This window comes from Danaus plexippus (genome assembly GCF_018135715.1).
Source record: "Danaus plexippus chromosome 3 unlocalized genomic scaffold, MEX_DaPlex mxdp_30, whole genome shotgun sequence".
Lineage (NCBI taxonomy): Eukaryota > Metazoa > Arthropoda > Insecta > Lepidoptera > Nymphalidae > Danaus > Danaus plexippus.
Genome location: NW_026869845.1, coordinates 74,154 through 97,535, shown reverse-complemented (window position 1 = coordinate 97,535; position 23,382 = coordinate 74,154). Strand labels below are relative to the sequence as shown.

The following is a 23,382-nucleotide window of genomic DNA, read 5'->3' as shown; positions in this document are numbered from 1 at the left end:
TTTAATCCTTGTGTCATTTAAATAAATTGTTTACTATCTTATTTAATGATTAAATAAAAAAAAATACATATACATCGTTTTATTTATAATGAATCCTAACGTATTCTTTGAGAGAAAACTTTCCTCCAGAAAATTACAGTTTCATATGTCAAACTCAATATGCTAATGCATCATAAGTTTTAGTCAACGATATTTAAAAAAATACATCACAAATAAATTAATTGTGTTATATAATACTTAGATACATACTAAAAACAGAAAAGATACGTGACATTTTCTATTTAGAATTAAATTTCGGTATTGATATCAATGCAAGGAGGCTTGAGTTTTTGTCTAAATTTTTTTTTTTTTTTTTAAATAAACGGATATTGTTTGATATGTCACTGATAGTATCCAAACGTCATTACGATTGTTTTTATTAAAATTTATTATATTTTTGGTCACAAATAATGTTCGATTTAAGTGCTATAAAGAGTAGGTACTTTATATTAGATGTTACAAAAATAACTGAAAGATTATTTTGTGTCCTTATTTCAGATGTATTTCTTATAGTGTTTGTGATAAGTAAAACTTATGCAGTAACAGTTCAAAAAGATATCAATTTAAAAGAAAATGAAAATTCTCATTTGGAAGTGAGAGCTGTTATGATCAAGTGTAAAATACGAGTAATTAATTATTTTTGCTTTATATTAATTTTATGTACGATTCATATATTTATTTGTAGAAGAACTTGGGCGCATGTTCACTTATCCTTTTTACTGCATATGTATGATACTACATTTCCCCGGTTTTGGTTATGTTTTTAACGTACGTATATGTCTTTGGTTATTTAAGGAAACCGCGAGTGATGGAGCCGAGACCGACATTATTAGATTTCAAAGGGAAGAATTATTTAAACATAATGCATTGAGTGATTGCAAACAAAAACTCACTGTTACCGTTAAAGCGTGTAGTGAACCCGGTGTAAGTTTTTAATTATTTATTTATATCAATGAATAGGTACAGCATAATTTATATTTTACAAATGCATACTATTGAATAATATCGGCATTCCAATAATTAGTTTAAGAGCTCATTATAGTTTTATGAAAAAGCCTATACACCGCAAGAGCTGAAGCTTTTATAAAACTTTTAATTAAATTTGATATTGTAGCAAGACTCAGGAGATGAATATATACCTATCGAGCATGTTCTTGGAGCTAATAGAAAACGTATACGCCTGCTTCATCCTTACGTATTAAGGTTACAGAGACAACTGCCCTTCCAAGTTTACAAACTACGAAGAATAGATGTGGGTATTTAAATACTTTTTTTTATTACACCAATTTTTTTTTCTTTATTATCTCAGAAAATGCAAATGAAATAGAATAAATAATACCTATTATGTATGAAACAAAATGAATTTTGGACCTAATTGAGACGCGATTGTGAACTCAATTATGTCACAAAAAATACCACTTTTCATTTACCTACATTGTGTACACAATACGTACCTAAATACTTCTAATTGTAAGTCAGTTAAGCAGTATAAGATGGGATCTTTTAATTCAAAGACTGTTTTGTTATATGAGTGTCTATGTTTCAGACTGTTACCGGCATTATTGGCGTACCTATAGATAAATTGGTGTACAGTAATAGCAGTGTAACTATTTACATATTTGATAACCTTTTTATATAATTGGAGTTAGAACGGGTTAAAAAATGTTAGAAATGTCTTTTACATTTTCAGAAACGTTTACAACGAGACGCAAAGTCGATTAATTTTGACGAAACCTCCACCTCTGGTGTTGAATTGTTTAATACTTTCGATCACGCCAATAAAAAACCCAGTTTTTCTATTAGAGTACGAGAGCCTAAGAATTTTAGTAGAACAAGAGCTAAATACAATTTCTCTACTACTACTTGTGGTAAGTACTTTATTGAAATGTATTTATCAATTACTGATAGTGTAACTTGGGTCTTCTTTATGTTCATGGGACTTCTTTATTGTTGTTATCAATCATAATAAAAATCCTATCGCAATATTTTTTTGAATGAACAATGGGACTTTTGTGTTTCATTTTGTATTGTATTTATTGATTACGAAAATGTGCATTTATTTCTCTTATTGAGTTTATGAAAGGATCTCCATGATTTGAAACTTACTTTCTTTAATATAAAATAGGTATTCTATACCACCAGGAGCAATGAGCTGCATACCGTTATTTTAACTTAATCACCAAAAATATTTTAAATTGTTCGTTTATAGTTAGGTATTCGATGCATTTTTAGCTAGGCGAAATAAAAGTTTGCAATGAAAGTAATATTTCAGGGATAGGTAAATGTCGGTTCCTTTACTATCAAAGTTTATAGTTTATTATAAAATACTGAGTGGTTTGACAAAAACAATACAAGGTGCAACTTTGTACAAAATTGTTTATTATATAAATTAATTAACTTTCTAAGTATGAATCGCAGGAAACTTGTCATTATTGTCATGAATATTCATTATCACAGTTGTCGTCCATGTATATTTCGGTTTTGATTTTCTTTTCCGGTGGTTCGTTGAAAGTATTCTGTTTGTCTTTTGACCGTTCCGCATCATGGCTCTGTCCTGATAGATGTTCTTCGGCGTTTATAATAACAGCAAATATCTTTTTTTTCACTTGTGTTTGCATCCAATGCGGCATCGTCTTAGTACTCTGTAGCATGCAGTTGAAAAAGGATTCGAGGGCATCTGAGTCTTGTTTGGATTCACTTTTGCATTCACAGCGATTTCTTAGTATATTCGTCAATGCGCCCTCGGCGTTTTCGGTAGTAGTGACATCTTGTTCTGAACTTTTCGTATGACCAGTTGAAGGTGGATCAATTTCTATATTCTCTGTTATTCGGTACTTCATGTGTGGTTCAAGGAACTGCATTGCTTTAGCGTACTTCCAAGTGGTTATTTGCGCCGGTAATAGTTTATTCTTGCCCAGCTTAGCTCTTTTCAGAGCGTCCCGGTGATTGTCACGCAGCTTTTTCCATTCAATTTTCGCTACTTGTACTGAAACCAAATTTTTAGTTTTGACAAATATTATCATTACGTTAGTTTATTTGATACACAGGTATTATTTAACATTTATCTATTTAATTAAATCATTATTAAAGATGATTAACATTACGAAAAAAATTAAGATTTCCATTACTTTCTCGTTAAAAAAAGTCTTTCATAAAACCAATATTATTGTCAAAAATCTATCAATTTGTTATTTTTAATTATGAAAATATAATATATATAGTTACAAATGCAATCTATATCACCTAGCAACTTTACATTTAATGATTAAATTCCTCAACTACATACTCGCTGATTATAAAACACATAACAATAAGTATCCGTATGCGAGATAGAACGAGTCTCGACCTTAAGTTAAGTCACTTACTATTAGGAATCGAGACATTGCTATAATGATCAACAACTCGTTGCCAGGCTTCGTCTTTGGTGTGCATCTCACGATAATCTGGATGTAGAGGGTTCCACAGGCAAGGTTGCAATCGGACGCCTTCAATAAACGCTTCCATTTTTTATAAAATGTGTGCAATAACTTGTTTAGTGACTTATTAGTATACGACTGGTGTAGCTGGCCGGGCCTCGCGCTGACTCGCGCTGGCTCGACCGTGTACGTTTTCTCCCCTCTCAATCGATTTCAAAACTAGTTCTTTGAGAACGTGATTGGAAAGTACCTACACACACATACAACATTACCTAATGCACACGCGTCAAATAACACCAGAATATAAGTACAATGACTTTTTCCTTATTGGTTCTGATATTTATTATTGCAAATAATATTTCTACTACATTAACAATTAAAACAAAGTGACTTTAAATGAAACTAGTATTATTCGGATTTACTACGCGGATTTTATTATTTAAAAACTACATAATGCCGTGATCACGGTTGCTGCAAAGTAACTGAAACGTCGGGATTATGTAGTTTTTAAATAATAAAATCCGCGTAGTAAATCCGAATAATACTAGTTTCATTTAAATGAATACTCGCGAAAATCTTAGATCTCAACAAAGTGACTTTTCTTCTTATTCAATCTATCTCTGTAAATTGTTTACTTTAGCAAATGAAACGAAAAGAAAAACGGATTTATATATGTACATAATTATAATCATTCTATGGTTTACCTTTACAAGGAAATATCACTTACCTATTTAATTAAATATATCTATAGTTTCTCGCAGAAATGGGATCTTAAACTTTTAAATTCTTATACCTAATCCTTATTATGAATTTTTATTTCAGGTGAAACGGTTATTTACCATCAAATAAATGAATCATTAGTAAAACGGTTCAAACGTAAAGCAAAGAATCGTAAGAAAGAATTTCTAGATAAATGGAACGCTAAAGAAAGCAGTAATGTTAATATAGAAAAAGATATAAATTTTGATGAAGAACATTTCAATACAAATAACTTAAATGATGAAGAGATGAATCACAAAAAAATTCAAACATCAGACATTAAAAAATCGTCTTATTTTGATTCCTCTGAAACAATTGATCAAGAAAAGGAACCTGTGGCTGAGGGAGCTGTATTAAAAAATGAACAATCTGACAATGTTAATGGTGGAACAAAAATGTTTGCTCTTTTCGAAATAGGCGATCCCGACTTGTACTACAACGCGCGCGTTCAACTTTTTGAAAAGTTGAGCACACCGGAGGGTAAGACGGTTTGGAACGACTTAACAATGGACGAAATCGCACGGTCAATAACACTATGATTGTAAGCTGGTTATGTTATAACTGTATATTACTATAGAGCTATTACGTGTATTACAGTGTGAGTTCTCTCCATCCGGAGTGGTCGGATCGTGATATAAATGTTAGATACAAGCCAATCAACTGGCTTCCGAGAGAAAAATTTACATTACCACATAAAAGACTGTCCCTTGTTGTGCCGCTGAGAATGGATAGTGATAATCCGATCTTCGGTAAACCATAAAATATATAACGCTTAATGTTACTTCAGTGACGGTCTTTTAATGACTGTTTCGAATACAACCATTATAATTTTATCTGTCAGCTATATAACGAAAGTCGAATTGCAAATTCAAAAATCCTTTTATACATATCCGATATTTGAGTTTTGATTCGAGAAAAGCATTTTTAAATATATATTTTTTTATCCAAAGATAAACACGGAGATTTTGTTATTGTGCCTAATAGCGATATTATAACTGTTAGGGATGCTAGATCATTAAAGAGAAGAGATAAACCTAATAACTTAACTGAGACATCGACACAAGAAAGTACAGTAAAGGTAATCTTCATTAATTGATTTTAATAAGTGGTTTCGTGTAATATATTTAAATGTTAACATAAATGACATGCTGTTGAAGCTGAAACGTCAGGTCGTCGTGAGGGTTTCGAGGGCATTGATGGCAGGAAGTGCAGCGCGTCTTAAAATTATTGCTCGTGGTACCGATCATTTTTTAAAATTGCCCCATACGAGACGTCATCACGCGCAGATTGATATAGAAGGAAGGGCGGATAATAATGAACTCGTGCTTGTAGGGTAAGAAATTTCGAGATGTCGATCGCATTAAATTAATAATATGTTATTAAAATATTAATAACTCGGCTATTCTCATTTGTATTCACGTGTAGTGCTTTCGGACGTCTCACAACCATTGTTTCGGACACAACTAGAAAGTCCCGTTCAATATTAACAATTCAAGCCACAAACACGGGATTAGCTGCTGCGCGTTTTCGGTAAGAGTTCTGTATAATAAAATGAAAATAACAAATTCAAATTAATTCATTACCAATTTTAGTAGACTTCGCAAGTGAACAATATATTCAATGGAAATGAGATTAAAATTTCAAACTATTGACCGTTTGTTCCAAAATTTCAGTGGAAACAAATAAAGTACATTTGGGTTGAATTATTAAACCTCAAAATTTGTCATCACTATCCCAGATACACAGTAGACAGTAGGATATTGAAGATTGATACATTAAAAGGCATTAAGTTTCGTATTCATTTAGAAAGAAAATATTTTATAACTTTTAAGATACAAGGTGTACCTACCTAGAAGAACGGGGAAATATTTTACTCCGTATAATTTTGATTTTACACTACATATGCCATGTATACATAACATTTTTTTCCGTTCTTTTAAAACAAAACGAATTTTTGAAACATTCTTTCAGAGTCGTAACACGAGAATGCAATCCTGAGTTATCAAACCAAGATTTGGAGAAAAACGAAAATACAATAGGTCCTATTTTATTAGCTCCGAGACATTCGGGAACGTTCCGTCTTAATATCCCTATAGAAAATGCTATAGAAAGCGCACACTGTGTGGGTAAGACCTAAAATAATTTAATGGCACTTTCAAAACTGAAAATAGTAGTCTTTGATACGAAATCTAACCCAATAAGAATACGTAACTGCAACGTGGTGTCTGCCTACCCCCAAGTATCCATAACCACCCTAGGTACGAAGTGTTAACTGTTAATAGTTTTTCATTCAAAAATCTGCGCACATTAATGTATTAACAAATAACATGGTCATTGAACGGAAAACGTGAAACGTTTCGTATGTGGTGTGCTGGCGAAAACCTGTGTTAATACTTATCTCGCTCAAGTACGTCCTTCGGAACGAGTAAATACATTATCTACACTACATATATTTCCCGGCTAATAGTATCAGTAGGTATAATCAGTTAGTGAGTATGTTGCCAAGGCCTTCGAGTGAAACTGTTGAGGAAAACGATAGGTCTCTTTAACACATTACTAACTAAATATTTATAAATTAATTAATTCAAAGACATTATGACGTGAATGTTTCAAGCATATAAGTACCTATCTAATAAAATTAATTTTACATATTTTTATTTCTCAAAAATTCTTATATAAATATTTTTTAAATTGTTTATATTAAATTATCCAAAAAAAGTTTTGGACATTTTGGGTACGAATACTTTATTTATTATATTTCTTAAATTGATATGGTATAGTAAAGTCTTTTACATTAATATTATTTGTTAATACTAATAAATAAAAATTCAACATATGTTTGTTATTTCAAATTAATATTTTACGAAACATATATGAAACTATCGCGATGGAGCCGGCACCCGCACGGTGAGTCCATGGAATGCTGAGACTTGAGAGGTTTCGTTTCATACGATATCTAAACCAAAAATTTTTTTTTATCTTTTTCTGTCTGTTTATTTGTTTGAATGGGTAAGTTAGTTCAACTGTTACCAAGTCATAATCTGACAAAGAGGCCCTCAAGGACCTTTCATATATTTCAAAGGGGGTTTAATATATGAACGAAGTCGCAGGCAACGGCTAATTACGAATCAATACATTGCAACCTCATCACAATAATACATAATCTTGAGTTAGCAAACACTTTAATGGTCACAATTAATGTAAAAAATACTTAAAATATATAATTTTAAATATTTGTATTTATAAATATCATGTTATTTTTCAGTGTCTTTGGTCAATCAAGACGATGAATCAGTTGCAATTCGAAATGTTAGGATCATAAGAGACGATCGTTGCTTTTGCGTGTGGCATTGTGATTGCGTTTGTTTAAGTAAGTCCTATAGGTATTCCCAACGAATATCTTATACTCGTGGGCATGGCGATGTATAGCCAATAAAACAAAAATAAATGAATGATGATCGAATAATTGTTTAGGTGAAGATCCAAAATTGTTATGTCGCGAGTTATCTGAAGCTCAAATAGCGGCCGCGGGTCTGTCTGTTAAAGACCGTTCTCGTCACGCTCGTTCTGTGTGCTATCCTGATATCATTACGGTTAACTTATTTGTGACCTTTGTTGGCGTCCTGTTGGCCTTATTGCTTTTGGGTGAGCATTTCAAACTATTTTCATAAAAAAGTCAATTCAGAACTAGTGAGATAAAATTGCATCATTAGATAGGAAATTTCATTTTCATAGTCCTCGTAAACAGCCGAAATCAAGGAATGTCACAAAACACTTTCTGATCTGTCAATCCGGTGGTTTAATTTCATTACAAACATTAGCTACACCTAGCTATCAAAGACACGATATCGTGATTACGTCAACCAGTATTTAAATTACATTTTTAAAAGAAATAATGTCAATGGCTCTTCATAACGCCCTAAAAAAAAACTGAACAGAAAAATGTCAGACAGAAAATAATTTTATTTTAGGGCTCGTTAAAGCTGTCCTTGGTTTAATATTACCGTGTGTGGGTTCGAACGGCCTTTACCGCCTATTCCAAAAGCCGCGGAAGTTAGACCACTATTATGAGAGCTCCCTTCGAGCTCGAGAAGTTATTTACGATGCGGACGGATGGCCGGTCCATCCTGACTCTAAACAACGGAACGTAAGACTCGTGAGCCTGTAAGTTATTTACTCACTACATTTTATTATTTGAATAAAAACGATTCCATCCATACGGAAGTACAGTATAAAAACTTGAGTTCTAAAACTTCTATAATTATTTTCAGTCCCATGGAGTTCATCTTAAATCTTATATTCTTTATTATCCTACCTTGTATAATGATTTGGGAAGCTCTCAGTAAGTTGACGTCACGGCTTAGAGAGAGACACGACACAATGAACGATCGTGGACAGAGCGATGACATTAAGAAATGTTTTAGCACTCAAGATGTCCAGGTACCTCCGTTAACTAGCGTAGTGTAAACCAAATTCCCATACAGCAAGGAATTGCACTTTTTTCTACACAATCCTTGTGTATTTTGACTTTTATCATGTAATGTATTTTAGTTTAGAGTGTAAAGTGCAATTCCTGGCTGTTTTAGAGCGGGAGGCATCGTCTGCGCCGCCGTCGTGACATGCTGCAACGGTGGATGACGCCACACGCGGAACAACTCTCCACTGACATTTGGAAGGACGAGTTGACGCCCCCGGGATCTACTCCGAGTGACTCCGTAAGAATATAACATTGAAAAAATAATTTCTTTCGATTTAAATTTTTTGTCAAGTATAGATACAATTTCTTCGAACTATGAAATCAATTTTATGTAGTTATCTATAATTTAACGAGTAGGACACCCTTAATTTAAACTATATCTCCTAATTCAGATCATGTAATGTTAATATATATGGCAGACACTTTGATCTTGTCTTCCAATAAAGATGTTTATTGCAGATTAATCGAATTATCAGACTCAAAAATAACATCGATCGATTGTATCTATTGTACGAGACATAATCTAAGAGTATAGTTTTATTTAAATAGCTACTAATTGCAGCCTCTCCTTATCGGGAAAAATTGCTGTTCCACAAACAAAGAACCGGCGATTTCTTCGGATTCTGACCAAGAAGATACTGAATATGTTTTGATGCAAATGCAAAAGAGTAGGGAGTCCCTTGCGGTAAGAGAACAAACACAATTTCTAGGATAATAAAGGATTATTAATAGTGCATGAAGTTATTAATGTGAAAAAATTCTTTTACAAACCAGAGATGTCAACAAAGTCATCCAGAGGGACAAACTACATTCAAGTGGAATAAAAATATTGGATACGGTAATAAAAAGTGACCAAAATAGAAATATTAAAAGATAAACTGTATTTATATCTAGATGATTAGAAAATATTCAATAAAGCCTCCCTTGACATATTTATTTGTTTTTGTTTTTTTAATCTTTAAATAACTATAGATTTAAAAAGTTTTTTATACTAAGCATATTAACAAATATTATTTAAAATGTTCCAATACTTTTAGTAGTCTTCTAGTGTTATTATCGTGATGATATTAGCTCACTATCATATATTTGAAAATTAAAAAAATACTATGAAAACAATCAGTATTCTCGTTTTTATCAACTATGTTTTTAAATTACTGTTCAGGAACATAAATAATATTTGTATTTTGTACAATTCCTGCATAATTAATGCGTTTTGGATAACGTCATATGAATAACTTATAAGGCATAAATCAAAATATATAATTGAAAATATTATTACGCTTGTTAGTTGTTGATAATAAGGATACACAATCTGTTTTAAACTGTTATCAAAATGTTTTTAGAAATTACATATTATAAGCTACAAAATGTTTTGGAGATGTTGCCTTTAAAATTATTTTGTTTACTTATTTCTTATTAAGGATTTTTAATTTTTATGAAGAAATATTAGCTAAATTAATTATAAGTTCATAAGGCACTGAGATTCATATAACATTAAAAATATTCCAACTTGCGATACAAAACTATAAATTTTTAAACAAAAAAATATTTACCATGATTTCATTTTGGTACAATGTTTCGGTGAAAATAGCAATAACCTTGCTTTTTAAATCTCTTTTAACTCTGTGACTACAGCTGTCAAATGTCAGATTTATTGAATTGACATCTTTCATCATCGACGCAGTATTTGTGTAATATGATTAACTATTGAGTTTGTGATAAAATATAACTTATTTTTATATTTCGTAATAACGGAATCTTCATTTACTATCTTATCTTTGTGTCATTCTAGCATCTTAAAATATTGAGTTATATTACGGCAACCCTACTCGGTTATGTGAGTTATGCGTGTTTTAATCAGACCGTTCGCTATATTTAGGCAAGCTGTGCGGACGAATAGTGCTGTCCAATTGAAAAATACATTTACGACAGGTAAATAGTTGTAGTGTCGGAGTGTATATTTGTCCTTGCGTCTCAGTTAATATTTATAGTAATCTGATATAATATGAATATTTTGGGATCGTGCCAAAATAAGAAGTTATGATATAAACATTTATCATTTTAGCTTTAGTCTGGAGAGCCATGGAAGATAAGGAAGCGCTAAAAAAACGATTGACGCCACTTCAATACCATGTTACCCAAGAGGCTGGGACAGAAAGACCATTTACTGGTAGATATTTTTTTTTATAAAAGTTTTATGTTTATGAATATAAAAGTATTTAATCTGTGTTTATTCTTCTAGGTTGTTTTAATAAATTTTATGAAGAAGGTTTATATGTGTGTGTAGTGTGTAAGCAAGATTTATTTAGTTCTAAAACCAAATATGACTCTGGCTGTGGCTGGCCGGCATTTAATGATGTGTTGGCCAAAGAAAAAGTAACTTTACACCAGGATACCAGTGCAGGTATATTCTTCTAAATTTTTTTTATAAATAAAATACTATTGTTTCAAATTAAAAACAATTTAATAGCATTTTAAAGCATGTTATATTATAACCATGATTGAACACAATTAACATATGGGCGTGATGTCTTTATAAAATATGTTTATAACACATTTGCCCTGATCTAGACCATTGTACTAAGTCATGCATAACAATTTGCATTGTCATTGTAGAATATTCTAGATTTCATTGGATACAATTGATTTAACAAACAAACCTTGTAAGATTTAATCTATTTCTTTATTGTGGTGGAGGTTTTATCATTTTGTGTTGCAAGTAAAACATTATCATTATTTTATCAAAACATTATTATCTATCAATAGGCACGGAACATGTATTACAACAATGGCTAACACAAGGTTAATTTGCCCTTGTTACACATTTATGGCTGCACAATGTCATTGCCATTTTCAGTCTTATAACCATATGTTGCATAATCTAACCTTCAACTTGAGGCTCACATGAATGACTAAAAAAGGCAATGTTCACAATTCATTTAATATATTAATAAAATGGTCATTTTATAAATGTAACACTTATATTATTGTAGTGTGTATGTTGATTTAAAAATTGTAAGCATTGAATACTAACACATTTCTGTTTACATTTCGAAACTCATGAACAATTTTGCTATATTTTTCAAGGACCTGAACTTGACTTAGTTATTTGGAACAAAATCTTTTTCTTTAATATTATGGCTCTCTAGGTATCATTTTTTTTTATTCCATCTTTATTATTTTTTTATATTTTTTTTAACTATTTTGTGTAATCCTATATAGAAAAGATCTTTTTTAAATGTTATGCTAAAATATTTTTATTATTTTTATATTTATCTTTTATATTCTCTTAATTTAATTGGTGTCGGAAAACTGATTTTGGTGCTAATATATTTTAATATTTTTTCTGTCTCTCCATTCCCTTGACCGCCCTTTGTATTATCCTATCCTCCATTTTAAATGTGAGCTGGGTTTTTTATTATCTATGTTGTTTCATTTTTATTTACCATAATGCTCTATATATTTTTTTCCATTTCCATTTAACTCTTATCATTACATATGTCGATGAATTTTAATTGGCTTAACTTTCATTTCAAACACAACATACTAAAATCATAATGTTACCTGAAATGTGAAATGTGCTGTAATACAATAATTGAATCATCAATTATTCCTCTGTCACTATTACATAACTGGTATGTGCATGACAATAATATGCATTGTTCCTCGTATCCCACATGCCCAACTACCTGTAATCCTTCCTTCCTTTCCATTTACAACCGGCTGCCGACTGGATGGCGTCTGCTGGCTCCGCCGCTGCGACGTTATACCCACTACATCTCACGACACGAACACGGGTGAAATTCATATTGGATGTTGATGTTCATGGCGGTTATATTTATCATGTGATGTGTAAATAATTGGCTTAACGGTGGACGGACTTGGGTTTGAAATAAAAAGTTGGGGCAAATATATTACTGGTTTTAACACGACCAGGTATGGTGCGAACTGAGGTGCGATGTTCCAAGTGTTCGGCACATCTGGGCCACGTGTTCAATGACGGGCCTGCACCCACCAAGAAAAGATTTTGTATTAATTCAGCCTCCTTGGACTTCATACCGGCTGAAGAACGGACCGATTGAGTTGTACGAATATATATTAGATGTACCATACATAGGAGAATTAATATATATTATTTATTATTGTTATATATTGTACGTAATGCAAGTCAAATTATATCGGGTCATCAATATAGCTCGAGATACCTATATTAATCTACAGCTTAAGTAGAGGTTTATTTTTAATCCATTGACAAAACTATAGTGTAATCACAGCCTTATTTTGTATGTAATCTAAACGTGTTTTTCTGATCACAGTACCTAAACATTACTGTCGTAAATTAGACTTGTACTGCTTTGTCTAAATCAAAGAAATGCTTTATAATCGGAATTTGTTGTGAAACTTATGAAACTGAGTATATGCAGGACTTTAAGATTTACATGTTATTTTGTGGCATAATTTTCCAAAAAGTACCTACTTTCAGTTTTAGTAAATGATAAATTCGTAAGGTTTTATTATAAATCTGTATTAATTATGTCGATGTTTCATAACGTACGTCGTAGTGTATACTAAAAACATTGGTTACAGAAGAGTCAAAGATAATTTCTTGTCTATTATGTTTTACCTTAAGTTACCACAGAATCGAGTCAATAATTTTACGTGTGCAGCTTTTAAGTTTTTATTATCCTCTTAATTTGCAACTGAGTACAAACTATGTTTAATAATGATATTAAACCTATAATATTCTCAATAAATATTTTATGATAAAACATTTATTTATTTACACAATGTTGTTACTGGTTATTAGTAATCACCTTAAATTTGTCACTCACTGGAATCCAATTCAGACGTCGTATATTTAAAAATAACAAATGAAAATCCAAATAATACCTACGTATAAAGTGAAATATGAAATAAAAACAATAAAACTATAATAGTCTTATAATAAATAAGATAGAAAAATTTATTGAGCTATGTTTTAGCTTAAGGGCTTTTAGTCCCAGGGTCTTCGATAGTTAAACCATTATGATTGGACAGTAGAATATATATATGTAAACTTTACTACCATTAAATGTGTTTAATAGACAATCGGTTTGAACATACTACACAAACAAGAAATTTGATTACATTTAAGTAAATATCCATATCTATTGTGAATTAATTGTATTAAAATTTAGAAGCATTCTTCAAACGCGTCATCTCGTAGGTATGTGACTTCTTTGTCATACTTATAATAACAAATTATTTATTTAAAACCCAACTGCGGAGTAAAACACACAAGCATCCCTGGCAAAGTATCCAGAATTCCCCTTATATAATTTGTTATACTGAAATTGTGTCAATAGGTGATGACAGCCACTCTCCCGCAGACGGGCCATCTGCTTGCCTTTTATGGACATAAATAGTCGTCGAAATGCAAGTTGGACTGGCATTCGATGGATTCAATAGATAGACCAAAAAAAAGCTTGTTTCTTGTATGGGAACATAAGCACATATTTATTTTATTTTTCGTAGTATTTGTCGCTGGTAACAGAAATACATAATTTTAATATTGAAAATTTCAACTAACTGACAGCGACATAAAGAGGAAAACGTAGTTCCATGAATGGGGTCCAAAAAGAAACCCTAAAAGAGGAAAACTGAGATTTGAGACCTCTTTGTAGGAGTAAATAAACATTGTCTCAAACAGCTATTTCTATTGAAATGTCATAATCTTCGTATGTTATCACTGTCACTGTTCAATAAAACAAGTTTGTTTTAGTTCGAGTCTTTTATTTATAGTATGGTTGTAATTTATACGCACAAGTTGCTCATACATGGCACTGGTGTTTACAACTGTCAAAAATCATGAAAACCCTCTTTATAGTCTCAATATCATATTACATATTTTATTAATACATTCTCAACTTAAATTACATACATAATTACAGTTAGTTCTCGACTTACATTAACGCGTACTAAAATTCATTTCCGTCATCACATTTAATACACTGACATTTCTCAGTGACATCGATACTGATATCTTTGATGAAGCTCTCTTGAACATTTGGCTATTTATATTCGATTCAACACTTAATATATTGCACGCTACCGGGGGTTGGTGCGATTCATAACTCACCAACAAAACATATGAATGATAACTAATTGTGTAATATTTTAAGATCAACGGTCAATGATACATGCCAGAGTCAGGATATAGAATGAGGCAATAAATAGGATTTATACTATTCTTGTGCAATTTATAGGCCGCTACTGAAAATCGTATAGGCCCTATCTATGAAAGAATGAGATTTAACATTTTATAAAAAAATACATAAGAAAGGTAGCATAAAATGTATGAAGAATGAAACTATGGTACAGATAATGTATACTTTTTTGCACCAACCAGATATAATTCAACCTACATAGCGTAATTGGTCATTGATATTGTCACAGAGTATAATACTCGTTCCTTACTTTTCCCGTCTAATAAGTCACAGATGACAAGACCTACTGAGCTTGCTTTGTTTTTTTGTTTGTTCTACTATTCGATGAGATCACAGTCATTCATCCGATGTATTCAATATCACACAAGCTGTCAGTAAGTGAAATAAAAAATACATATAAAAAGAATATTCAACAGCATCTTCCGGCACAACCTAAAAATAATAAAAGCAGAGAGACAATAACTAGTTCTGTTAACATGTTTTAGTAAGAAATATTCGTGAATTTATGGCTGGCTGGTTATTATTGTCGTATTAAATAGTATAGATAAAATTTATGTATGAAATGAAATGTATGTGCCATACAAGACTGGTACCGATACTACCATACAAATATAATCAGTTTGATAAACTATATAAACTTAATACTAGGTAAATGCTTCGCTTCCATGACTAACAATCAAAAAATAAATTTATATTTTAATAATACATTCATATTTAAATTAAATTACGCGATTCATAACATCATTTTGTGGATTGCTATTCTGCAGTGTAATGACAACATAAAAACGATTAAAATATTGCAATCATATAATTTGATAATTAATTGTTCATTAAAAAAAATAATTATAAAATATTACAGTATAATCTCAGAATTGTAATAATAATAATACACAAACTAGCTAGCTAGTAAAAACTATCAAAAGCGTACAGCCGAGGCAACACTTGTTAAGCTATCGGATAAAACAGTATCAGTCAAAATAATATGAAATAATTATCAGATATTCCACTTTCACTCGTACACAATCTTAATAAAATGCGTGCCTTTAAGCTCTAATATGAAATCAGTATCCCTTCACTAATTTCAACTTCATATGAAAATACATTTCGTATTTCAAGTAGTACAGTAATACCTCTGAAGCACTCGGAGCCGCGCCGCCGCCTCGCTCCGCCCCCGGGTACCAACTACCATCACAGAGAATAAGCTGTTTGTAACCGTATCATTACTACCATAGTCTACTATTTTATAACTTTACGCCTAAGAGTTAACTGCCAGTCTTCGATCGCAGATTTTATCGTTACATTTCAAAATATGTATCTAAAGCTATATCTACATAACACTATCCGAAATCGTTTCCGACGAGGCGGAGTGTCCAGGCGTGTCCGAACGTGTCTAGACAAGTCCGGGGCGACGACGGTATTCTTTACAATAAATAGCGTCTCTAACGGACGCTCTACTCACTACGGCTACTGGACTGCTATACTTTATATTTAATCAATCTTTAGTTTGTAAAAATATGATCACCTTTCAGCCGTTGCAGCCGTTTTTTTTTTATTTTTTGTAAACATAATATATTGCTCTATAAGTAGTTTAAACATTTCGTCCGTGACATCGTCATAGTCAACAGTAATCGTGGATTACGCCGATTCGATGATGAAGTGAAGGTGATCGCGGGATAGGCACTGTGGCGCTAGCGCGGGGCGCGGTCGGCCGCCGCGGGCCTGCGCTAATGACCCTTGGCTGCCTCCTTGGCCGCCATGATGAGGGGAGTCAGCGATGCTAGCGGTCGTGCCATTTTTAGGAACGGATGCTGAAAAAATACGATACATATATACATAAAATCTTTCTAATGAATGTTAAAGCTTCAATTGTAATTAACAGTTAAGTTTGTCTTTACCTTTAATAAGTCAAGTGCGGTCGCTCGACTCTCCACATCGACTTCTAGGCATTGATCGAGGAAGTCTTGGAAAACGGTACTAAGTTTTTCCTTGTCTTTGATGTCAGGCTTCCCATTCGTCGCGATCAAATATAAAGCACGCAGAGGATTCTCGTTCAAGTAAGGAGGTTCGCCTTCAATCATTTCTATAGCCATAATACCTAGTGACCAAACATCAACCTGGAATAAGATAAGAAATAAGTTCAACTCGAGTATACTTTATCATCAAATGCAGACCGGAACTAATATTTACTTATATTATATAGGAATTAATTAAAATACACACCTTAGGTCCATACTGCTTTCTCGTAACAACTTCCGGCGCCATCCAATATGGCGTACCAACCATTGTCGTTCTTTTATTTTGCTCGGGGGATATTTGAGCACAGAAACCAAAATCAGCTGAAAAATAACACCAGGTTAATGACAACTAGACGTACCAGGTCAGATATATTGCTTATTGAACAAAATCCGACTATATCTGTGAACATGTATGACAGAGATCTGTCTTTCACGCCCACAGATACAGTCATGTGTACAAATGTATTAAAGGAATTTCCTCAAAACAGCCACTAAAGGTATTATTTCTCTTTAAGTGTTAACTATAATTTTTGACAATAGCACATACAAAACCACTTTTTTCATGTAGTTAAACACTTACTCAATTTAACCTGGCCGTCGAGTCCAAGCAGGATGTTATCTGATTTGATGTCCCTGTGTATGACGTGGTTGGTGTGTAGGAAGTGCAGTGCTTGTAGCACCTCGCGACACACGGCCGCGATTTGTCCTTCGTCCATACAAGTTTCAGTCACTACATCAGTTAAAGAACCTCCTGCGAGGTATTCCATAACTACCCACAGCTCCTGTAAACATTTGTGTCTTTCTTGGATATGGCCGGTGTAAGTATTCTATCAGACTATTAGGACATGGGTGTATACATTGTAAGGTCATTGTTCTAGATTTTAAAATATGTTATATAATAGTATCCTGTTAGCTTTTCAAAATAAGTCAGTTGTGAATTTAAAAAATCTGATAAATTTTACTACATATCTGTAACACTGCTCTTTATACATTACTACTTTACTAACTTGTTTTATCTTGGACAAGGTTTTTCTTAAAACTTACAATTTGTATGAATAATAAAAAAGCTTGTTCCTTCTTATAATACATCTAAATATGTTAATTAAACAAGTGTGTCATATTTTGGTGGAATAAAAGTGTATTTTTATTTGGTAATACTAAATTAAAATCAGCAATAGTACTGAATTTAGCCAATAGCAGTTACCCTATAGATACATATCACAAATAAATTAATTCAATAATTTAAAAAAAGCTTTAAATACATATAGATATAAAGTATAATTTGCTTTGATTTAATTCAAAAACATACCTCATTAACGAGATAGCTGTCAAGATAATTCACAACGTTATTGTGTTTGTTCTCCCGCATCACTAGTATCTCGTTTATAATGAGTTCCTTCTTTGGTTGCTGACCAAGATTCATTTGTTTAATAGCTACTTCCATGCCCGTTGATGTTTCTATCGCAGTATATACTGTGCCAGATGCACTGCAAATGTATTTATATAATGTATTATATGTATTTTGAAAGGTAGAATTAGGAAATTATCTGAGGATCGAATTCCTCATAGACTAATATATAATAAAGCTATCTCACCCTTGACCAATTTTTTCCATTTTAGTGTATTTTCTGTTAGGATCTCCAACACTGACTATTGTCCTTAACTTTTCTAATATTTCCTCATCGGTCATCTTCTTTTTCCTTTGTTGCTGTCCTGTCGCTCTTCTGTTAATACATAAGGAAGCAATAAATATTACGTTTCAAATGTATCATATAATACTTATAAATAGGAAACTTTTTAGAGTGCTTGGATGTGTGTTACCCTTTGACAAAATAAATCCGAGTAGGTTTTAATTAAACTCCCCAAAAATCTAGCTAAGACATCAGAATAACACATAATTTATTCTGTAATTCGTATGGGATCAGGACCTAACAGTTATATTTTGTGTGATGCGTTTTGAAGATATATATGTATAGATATAAAAAAAAAATTGCACACTATTCATACCGCTGCCGAACCAGGGTCAACACTACTAACCAGTAAATATCGTTTGAAATATTATGAAATACCCGGTATCGGTTTGAGTTGCTCCATTTGGAGGCGGTGTGGTCTGCGCATGTGTCGTCATCGTGGGTAAGGCGGGCGCGGCGACGGTGGGAGCGGGCGCGGGTGCAGGGTGGGGCGCCAGTGCGGGCGGCGTGTGAGCGCCACTCGATGGGTTCTTGTTGCGATCTAAATTCGTGCCAGTTTCCGATCGACTGCATATCTGAAAAAGGAAATTCAGAGGAGTTATAATAGTTTAACAGTAGACGTACAGATATATGATTTGTATGTATATAGTAAAGTTGAAAGACAGATCTGTATACATTAAAAAGTATCATAAAGGGTTTTAAGAGTTAAAAAACGATAACACATAGCGTTATCGAGGCGAGGTTTTATCGAGCACGCATTTTGTTACTCTAGTTATATTGAATATTGAATATATTGAACACACAATATTAATTATATTGAACACACTAATTATATTGAATGATTTCATTAACTTCACAATAACCTCAGTTCCTAGTTGTTTCTAAAATGTTTAACATCTATATAATACTAACCGAGTGCGTGGTGAGCGCGGGGTGAGGCACGTGCGGCGGGGACACGGGGGCGGGGGTCGGTCGAGGAGGCGGCGCTTCCTCTTCTTCTATGGGCTTTGTGTACTGGAAAGTCATGAATAATTTTATTGTTTAAATATTGAAATAAAAACAAAGGAACAATATTTACTATCTTATTTTATCATATTAAAGACTGCAGAGGTTTCAGTGCATATAATTTAAATAGTAAAATTAATTTTATATCAAGTAATAACTTTAAAAACTACGTTAGAATGGCTACAAAGGACGAATGATTAGAAATTTTATTTTGAGCAATATAGTATGATTTATAATTGTTGAATTTTGTACTAGATAGGAGTAAATTACTAACAATACTCTTAGTGCGGTCAGGTCTCGAGGGCGGAGGCGGCGGGGGCTCCGGGTGCTCCGTGTCCGTGGGGGTAGAAGACGAAGGACTACTCGAAGACACACGTGACACAGACGAACCTAATAAAATAATATGTAAATAGAGGATGCGAAGTATTATGTTAATGTTTAATGAGTTAATACAAAGGTATTCTAAATTAATCAGGTGACGTACAAGACTTGTGTTGAACAATGAATGACATTTTTTTTACACATTCGAAAAGGAACGAATGAATCACTTAGTGGTAGCACTGAATATGAATGCATAAAATGCTTGTGGGAAAATTTATACAGAAGAAAATAACAAAGATTCTGAAGAAAAATTATATTAAAATGCAAAGCAGATAAAAGTTTGTATATACATAATCTTATTCTTTACATATAATATGTATATATTATTATGTTTCTTAAATTACCAGAGTGTGTTGTGTGCATCTGTGCTGACGTCATATACTTGGAGGCCGGAGGCTGCGTGGCGGAGGCGTCGTACCATTTGAGAACGTCCAGTACAGCCTGAGGGTTACTCTTCTGTTCCTGTTTGCTGATGTTAGACGCCATCAAGAGACGTGCCCACGCCTCCGGCATACCCTTCATAGTAAACATTAAAACATTATCTTATTGATATTCTGTAAAATGTATTATGAATGTTAGCTGTCATGCATTTATGCGTCGAGTTTATTTACGGATACGGACTACGCGATTTAGGATTGCTGAGAAAATATATTTTTCATTAAGTAAAATAACTATGATGGCATGTCTTAGTAGTTGCTCTAACATTGAGATAATAAACATTTGTCATGCACAAATAACTACGGATGCTTGAATATTTGCATGTCTTAATAAGGCTACAGATAAAAAAAATAGTGTATTAAGTAATAATTAAATATTTAATTCTTGCTAACCTTATATAGTATATGAATTATAAACTAATTATCATATTTAACATATTTTTAATATAAAACTTTTATTATAAATATAATTGCAAAAAATAATATTTTGATATTTAAATTAAAACAAATATGAGATACATTAAAAGGCTTTGATAACTTAAAGAATTATTTTTAAGCTGTGATAAACAATAAGAAGTAAAGATAATTAAATGGGATGACTTTGAAGTGACAAAATCATTTATTTAAAAAAAAAACGAAAACGTTTTAATATAGCACAATGCATTTATATATATAACCTAAGCTATTACTTACTGTCATAGGCAGCTTGAAACAAAAGCGGCAATACAGGGAACTCAATGACAAGTTTGGGACACAATACAATTTACTAAATCAAGAATCCAACCTCCAACATAAGTAGTCCTATCCAATACATTTCTAAATCTAAATATATTTACTCGTTCATTTAATTTGTATACTTTAATATGATCATGCCTCTAAATCAGTACTGTCAAAGGAAAAAAAAATTGTTCTGTTACTTTAATTAATAAGAATCTTTTCTAAGCGACACATAATTTTATATATCAAATCCTAATCTAACTAGAGGGTTTGTTGTCTGTCATCAATAATCTATAAAACTACCTACATATCCATTACTCTAAACATACTATGTACTATAAAATACTAAATATATCTCTTGTCACTTTTACATAGCCCCAAAGCTTGATAAGGTACAAACTGGAAAATGTTGCCACTTAATTATCCTAAAATTTAATACATGTTTGTGCATTTATAACTATTTTTCAAAAATCTTGCAATGTTTTGAAGTTAAATAAAACTGCAAAATCTATAAGTGTTCTATCATCTATGAAGTATAAGAAAGTGTAATCATTTTCAATCAGTTTAAAACATATTTATCTACCTTACTCAATAGAAGTCTGAAGAAGTCATACTAATGGGATACCAGGGTGATCAGGACTTAAAAAATTATATAGGTTCTGACAATTCACATATCCGAGTGGTCGGTGCAATCATAAACAAAAAAAGCAAAACTTATGCAGAGTATTAAGCCAATAAGCTTGCCTTCACATTGAACAAAAAGCATAAGGTGGATTTAAAACAACATATTTAAACATCACTTGGTTATACGGGTGAAAAACAAGTTTAGGGTGTTCAGTGATAATCACATAGTATGTTGTTCTATACAAATATATTGTTACAATTAACCAATGTCATAGATTTCCCTATATAGTGAAACTCAAAATGTATCTGAAATCACATGCGGAATAAACTTACTGTAAATTCTCCAGTGACAGCATCAAATCCAACATGTACTGTGTGTTCAAAGTTAGTTGGGTAGCTGATATTTGGCTTGTTGTCATTATGTGCAGTGCTCTTAGATCCCTTTATTTTAGCTTTCAAAGTTTTCTTTTTTCTATCCCCACTGTCATCTGGTTCTGAAAGAATTTTATTTTATAAGTATAACAAAACAGTAACTAAATATATATGGCATCTAAAATAATAAATATGGACCTGAAATCATACTATTCTAATACTGTATTTGTATTGTTATGAATGATTCTCTATCAATTACATTGATTCATCTGGGTTTTTTTTCAATGTTTTGATTATGAAACAATTCATGTTTACATTTACAATTTGACTGTGAAAATCCACACTAGAAGATAAAATTTCAATGTAACTATATGCACTGAGTCATCATGTTTGCAGTTATGGTAACAGATTGAAATACCTTTGGGTAGAGGCCTCATGTCAACAGAAGCGACTGAATCACCCCTGTCGGTGGCCCGGTTGCTCGTCAGGCGTACCGGCGGCGCAGGTGGTTTATCTTCATCACTCGACATTCTGTTTCCTTACGTATGTCCTATAAGTTAATCCAAATGACAAATACTCTACGAATTGGCATCGGTTGAACGAGAAACCATACATTAATAAACTCAACAACAGTTATTATTACTTCCTCCACTTATAGGTTATAGAAAGGTATATATATGAAGTGTTTTTATTATAATAACATTAAATATTACTCATGGACGCGCCCCGCAAGATTTGCAACTACGACAAAATCATACTCCATGACGACACTACCTTACCTTTAAGATACAGGAAAGTAAATAAAGCACGAATGTCACTCTATTAATTTATTCACATCTCAATTTCCTTTTATAATCAGTTTAAAATTTTACTGAAATTTAAGACAGTTAAAGTTCACAATTCACACATAAAACGACAGCAGCAATGACTAGAGCCGCCATTTATATTAATCATATACATTGTAACACTCTGTGACGCATACTGTAGTCTGTGCAAAGCAATAATACTTACAGACCTAGGCAACTTAAAAAAAAAAAACAATAGTAAGTCTTATTCTTGAATCATCGAAGTTTTTAAATATATACGTAGGTTAATATTGCAAGTCTGCAAAAGACGACTCTTCTGTGCAATTTTAATGACAATATTGATTTTTTGAAGTTTTTTCTCTTTATTTGAATTTTTGTCCTTGTTGGGTTATAAATTGATTACAAATAATTATATAATATAAAGGACATTAGGAAGA

The 23,382-nt window shown here is 32.2% G+C and overlaps 4 protein-coding genes and 1 long non-coding RNA gene across 12 annotated transcripts; 3 read left to right on the top strand and 2 right to left on the bottom strand.

Moving 5' to 3' along the window:
• The first annotated feature begins 367 nt into the window (after positions 1-367).
• LOC116768855 (uncharacterized) lies at positions 368-9,623 on the top strand. 5 transcript variants are annotated; one of them, XM_032659708.2, is made up of 19 exons: positions 368-474; positions 538-665; positions 835-963; positions 1,154-1,291; positions 1,586-1,642; positions 1,730-1,907; positions 4,278-4,737; positions 4,812-4,963; positions 5,165-5,292; positions 5,372-5,547; positions 5,640-5,744; positions 6,186-6,340; positions 7,480-7,584; positions 7,689-7,859; positions 8,186-8,378; positions 8,486-8,654; positions 8,801-8,929; positions 9,254-9,376; positions 9,466-9,623. In XM_032659708.2, the coding sequence occupies exons 1-19, from the start codon at positions 450-452 to the stop codon at positions 9,541-9,543; spliced, it is 2,799 nt and encodes a 932-aa protein (XP_032515599.2). In that variant the 5' UTR covers positions 368-449; the 3' UTR covers positions 9,544-9,623. The 5 variants fall into 5 exon arrangements, with proteins under 5 accessions (XP_032515599.2, XP_061382919.1, XP_032515606.2 ...); XM_061526935.1 differs by lacking the exon at positions 7,689-7,859; XM_032659715.2 differs by lacking the exon at positions 8,801-8,929.
• Positions 2,399-3,693, bottom strand: LOC116768877 (uncharacterized). The gene is made up of 2 exons (XM_032659745.2): positions 3,405-3,693; positions 2,399-3,025 (listed from the first exon to the last, which is right to left on the bottom strand). Exons 1-2 carry the CDS (start codon positions 3,541-3,543, stop codon positions 2,475-2,477), a joined length of 690 nt encoding a protein of 229 aa, XP_032515636.1. The 5' UTR covers positions 3,544-3,693; the 3' UTR covers positions 2,399-2,474.
• Positions 9,624-10,351: 728 nt separating the features above from the next.
• LOC116770297 (methionine-R-sulfoxide reductase B1) lies at positions 10,352-14,451 on the top strand. Of its 3 annotated transcripts, none has more exons than XM_061526887.1 (4): positions 10,352-10,623; positions 10,757-10,861; positions 10,934-11,095; positions 14,037-14,451. In XM_061526887.1, exons 1-4 carry the CDS (start codon positions 10,536-10,538, stop codon positions 14,090-14,092), a joined length of 411 nt encoding a protein of 136 aa, XP_061382871.1. In that variant the 5' UTR covers positions 10,352-10,535; the 3' UTR covers positions 14,093-14,451. The 3 variants fall into 3 exon arrangements, with proteins under 3 accessions (XP_061382871.1, XP_032517615.1, XP_032517607.1); XM_032661724.2 differs by lacking the exon at positions 14,037-14,451 and adding an exon at positions 12,628-13,460 and having other exon boundaries at positions 10,354-10,623; XM_032661716.2 differs by lacking the exon at positions 14,037-14,451 and adding an exon at positions 12,592-13,460 and having other exon boundaries at positions 10,355-10,623.
• LOC116770290 (serine/threonine-protein kinase Pak) lies at positions 14,443-23,104 on the bottom strand. 2 transcript variants are annotated; one of them, XM_032661703.2, is made up of 13 exons: positions 22,919-23,104; positions 22,558-22,689; positions 22,101-22,261; positions 20,334-20,505; positions 19,883-19,998; positions 19,516-19,617; positions 18,982-19,178; positions 18,508-18,636; positions 18,222-18,399; positions 17,493-17,694; positions 17,118-17,233; positions 16,793-17,011; positions 14,443-16,705 (listed from the first exon to the last, which is right to left on the bottom strand). In XM_032661703.2, exons 2-13 carry the CDS (start codon positions 22,667-22,669, stop codon positions 16,622-16,624), a joined length of 1,788 nt encoding a protein of 595 aa, XP_032517594.1. In that variant the 5' UTR covers positions 22,670-22,689; positions 22,919-23,104; the 3' UTR covers positions 14,443-16,621. The 2 variants fall into 2 exon arrangements, with proteins under 2 accessions (XP_032517594.1, XP_061382870.1); XM_061526886.1 differs by lacking the exons at positions 22,558-22,689; positions 22,919-23,104 and adding an exon at positions 21,120-21,312 and having other exon boundaries at positions 22,101-22,240.
• LOC133320080 (uncharacterized) lies at positions 19,931-20,868 on the top strand. The gene is made up of 2 exons (XR_009753524.1): positions 19,931-20,013; positions 20,084-20,868. It is a non-coding gene; the product is annotated as an uncharacterized LOC133320080 (long non-coding RNA).
• Positions 23,105-23,382: the final 278 nt, after the last annotated feature.

What these genes read in the sequence shown, in the direction of transcription:
- LOC116768855 (XM_032659708.2), top strand. Translation starts at nt 450, where the DNA reads ATGTTCGATTTAAGTGCTATAAAGA. An exon ending in AATGAACTCGTGCTTGTAGG is followed by an intron (nt 5,548 to 5,639) that starts GTAAGAAATTTC and finishes ATTCACGTGTAG; the next exon opens with TGCTTTCGGACGTCTCACAA. An exon ending in TTAGCTGCTGCGCGTTTTCG is followed by an intron (nt 5,745 to 6,185) that starts GTAAGAGTTCTG and finishes ACATTCTTTCAG; the next exon opens with AGTCGTAACACGAGAATGCA.
- LOC116768877 (XM_032659745.2), bottom strand. Translation starts at nt 3,543, where the DNA reads ATGGAAGCGTTTATTGAAGGCGTCCGATTGCAACCTTGCCTGTGGAAC. An exon ending in CAATGTCTCGATTCCTAATA is followed by an intron (nt 3,026 to 3,404) that starts GTAAGTGACTTA and finishes ATTTGGTTTCAG; the next exon opens with TACAAGTAGCGAAAATTGAA.
- LOC116770297 (XM_032661716.2), top strand. Translation starts at nt 10,536, where the DNA reads ATGCGTGTTTTAATCAGACCGTTCGCTATATTTAGGCAAGCTGTGCGG. An exon ending in GACAGAAAGACCATTTACTG is followed by an intron (nt 10,862 to 10,933) that starts GTAGATATTTTT and finishes TTATTCTTCTAG; the next exon opens with GTTGTTTTAATAAATTTTAT. An exon ending in ACACCAGGATACCAGTGCAG is followed by an intron (nt 11,096 to 12,591) that starts GTATATTCTTCT and finishes TGAAATAAAAAG; the next exon opens with TTGGGGCAAATATATTACTG.
- LOC116770290 (XM_032661703.2), bottom strand. Translation starts at nt 22,669, where the DNA reads ATGTCGAGTGATGAAGATAAACCACCTGCGCCGCCGGTACGCCTGACG. An exon ending in CATGAGGCCTCTACCCAAAG is followed by an intron (nt 22,262 to 22,557) that starts GTATTTCAATCT and finishes AAATTCTTTCAG; the next exon opens with AACCAGATGACAGTGGGGAT. An exon ending in GATGCACACAACACACTCTG is followed by an intron (nt 19,999 to 20,333) that starts GTAATTTAAGAA and finishes TTATTTTATTAG; the next exon opens with GTTCGTCTGTGTCACGTGTG.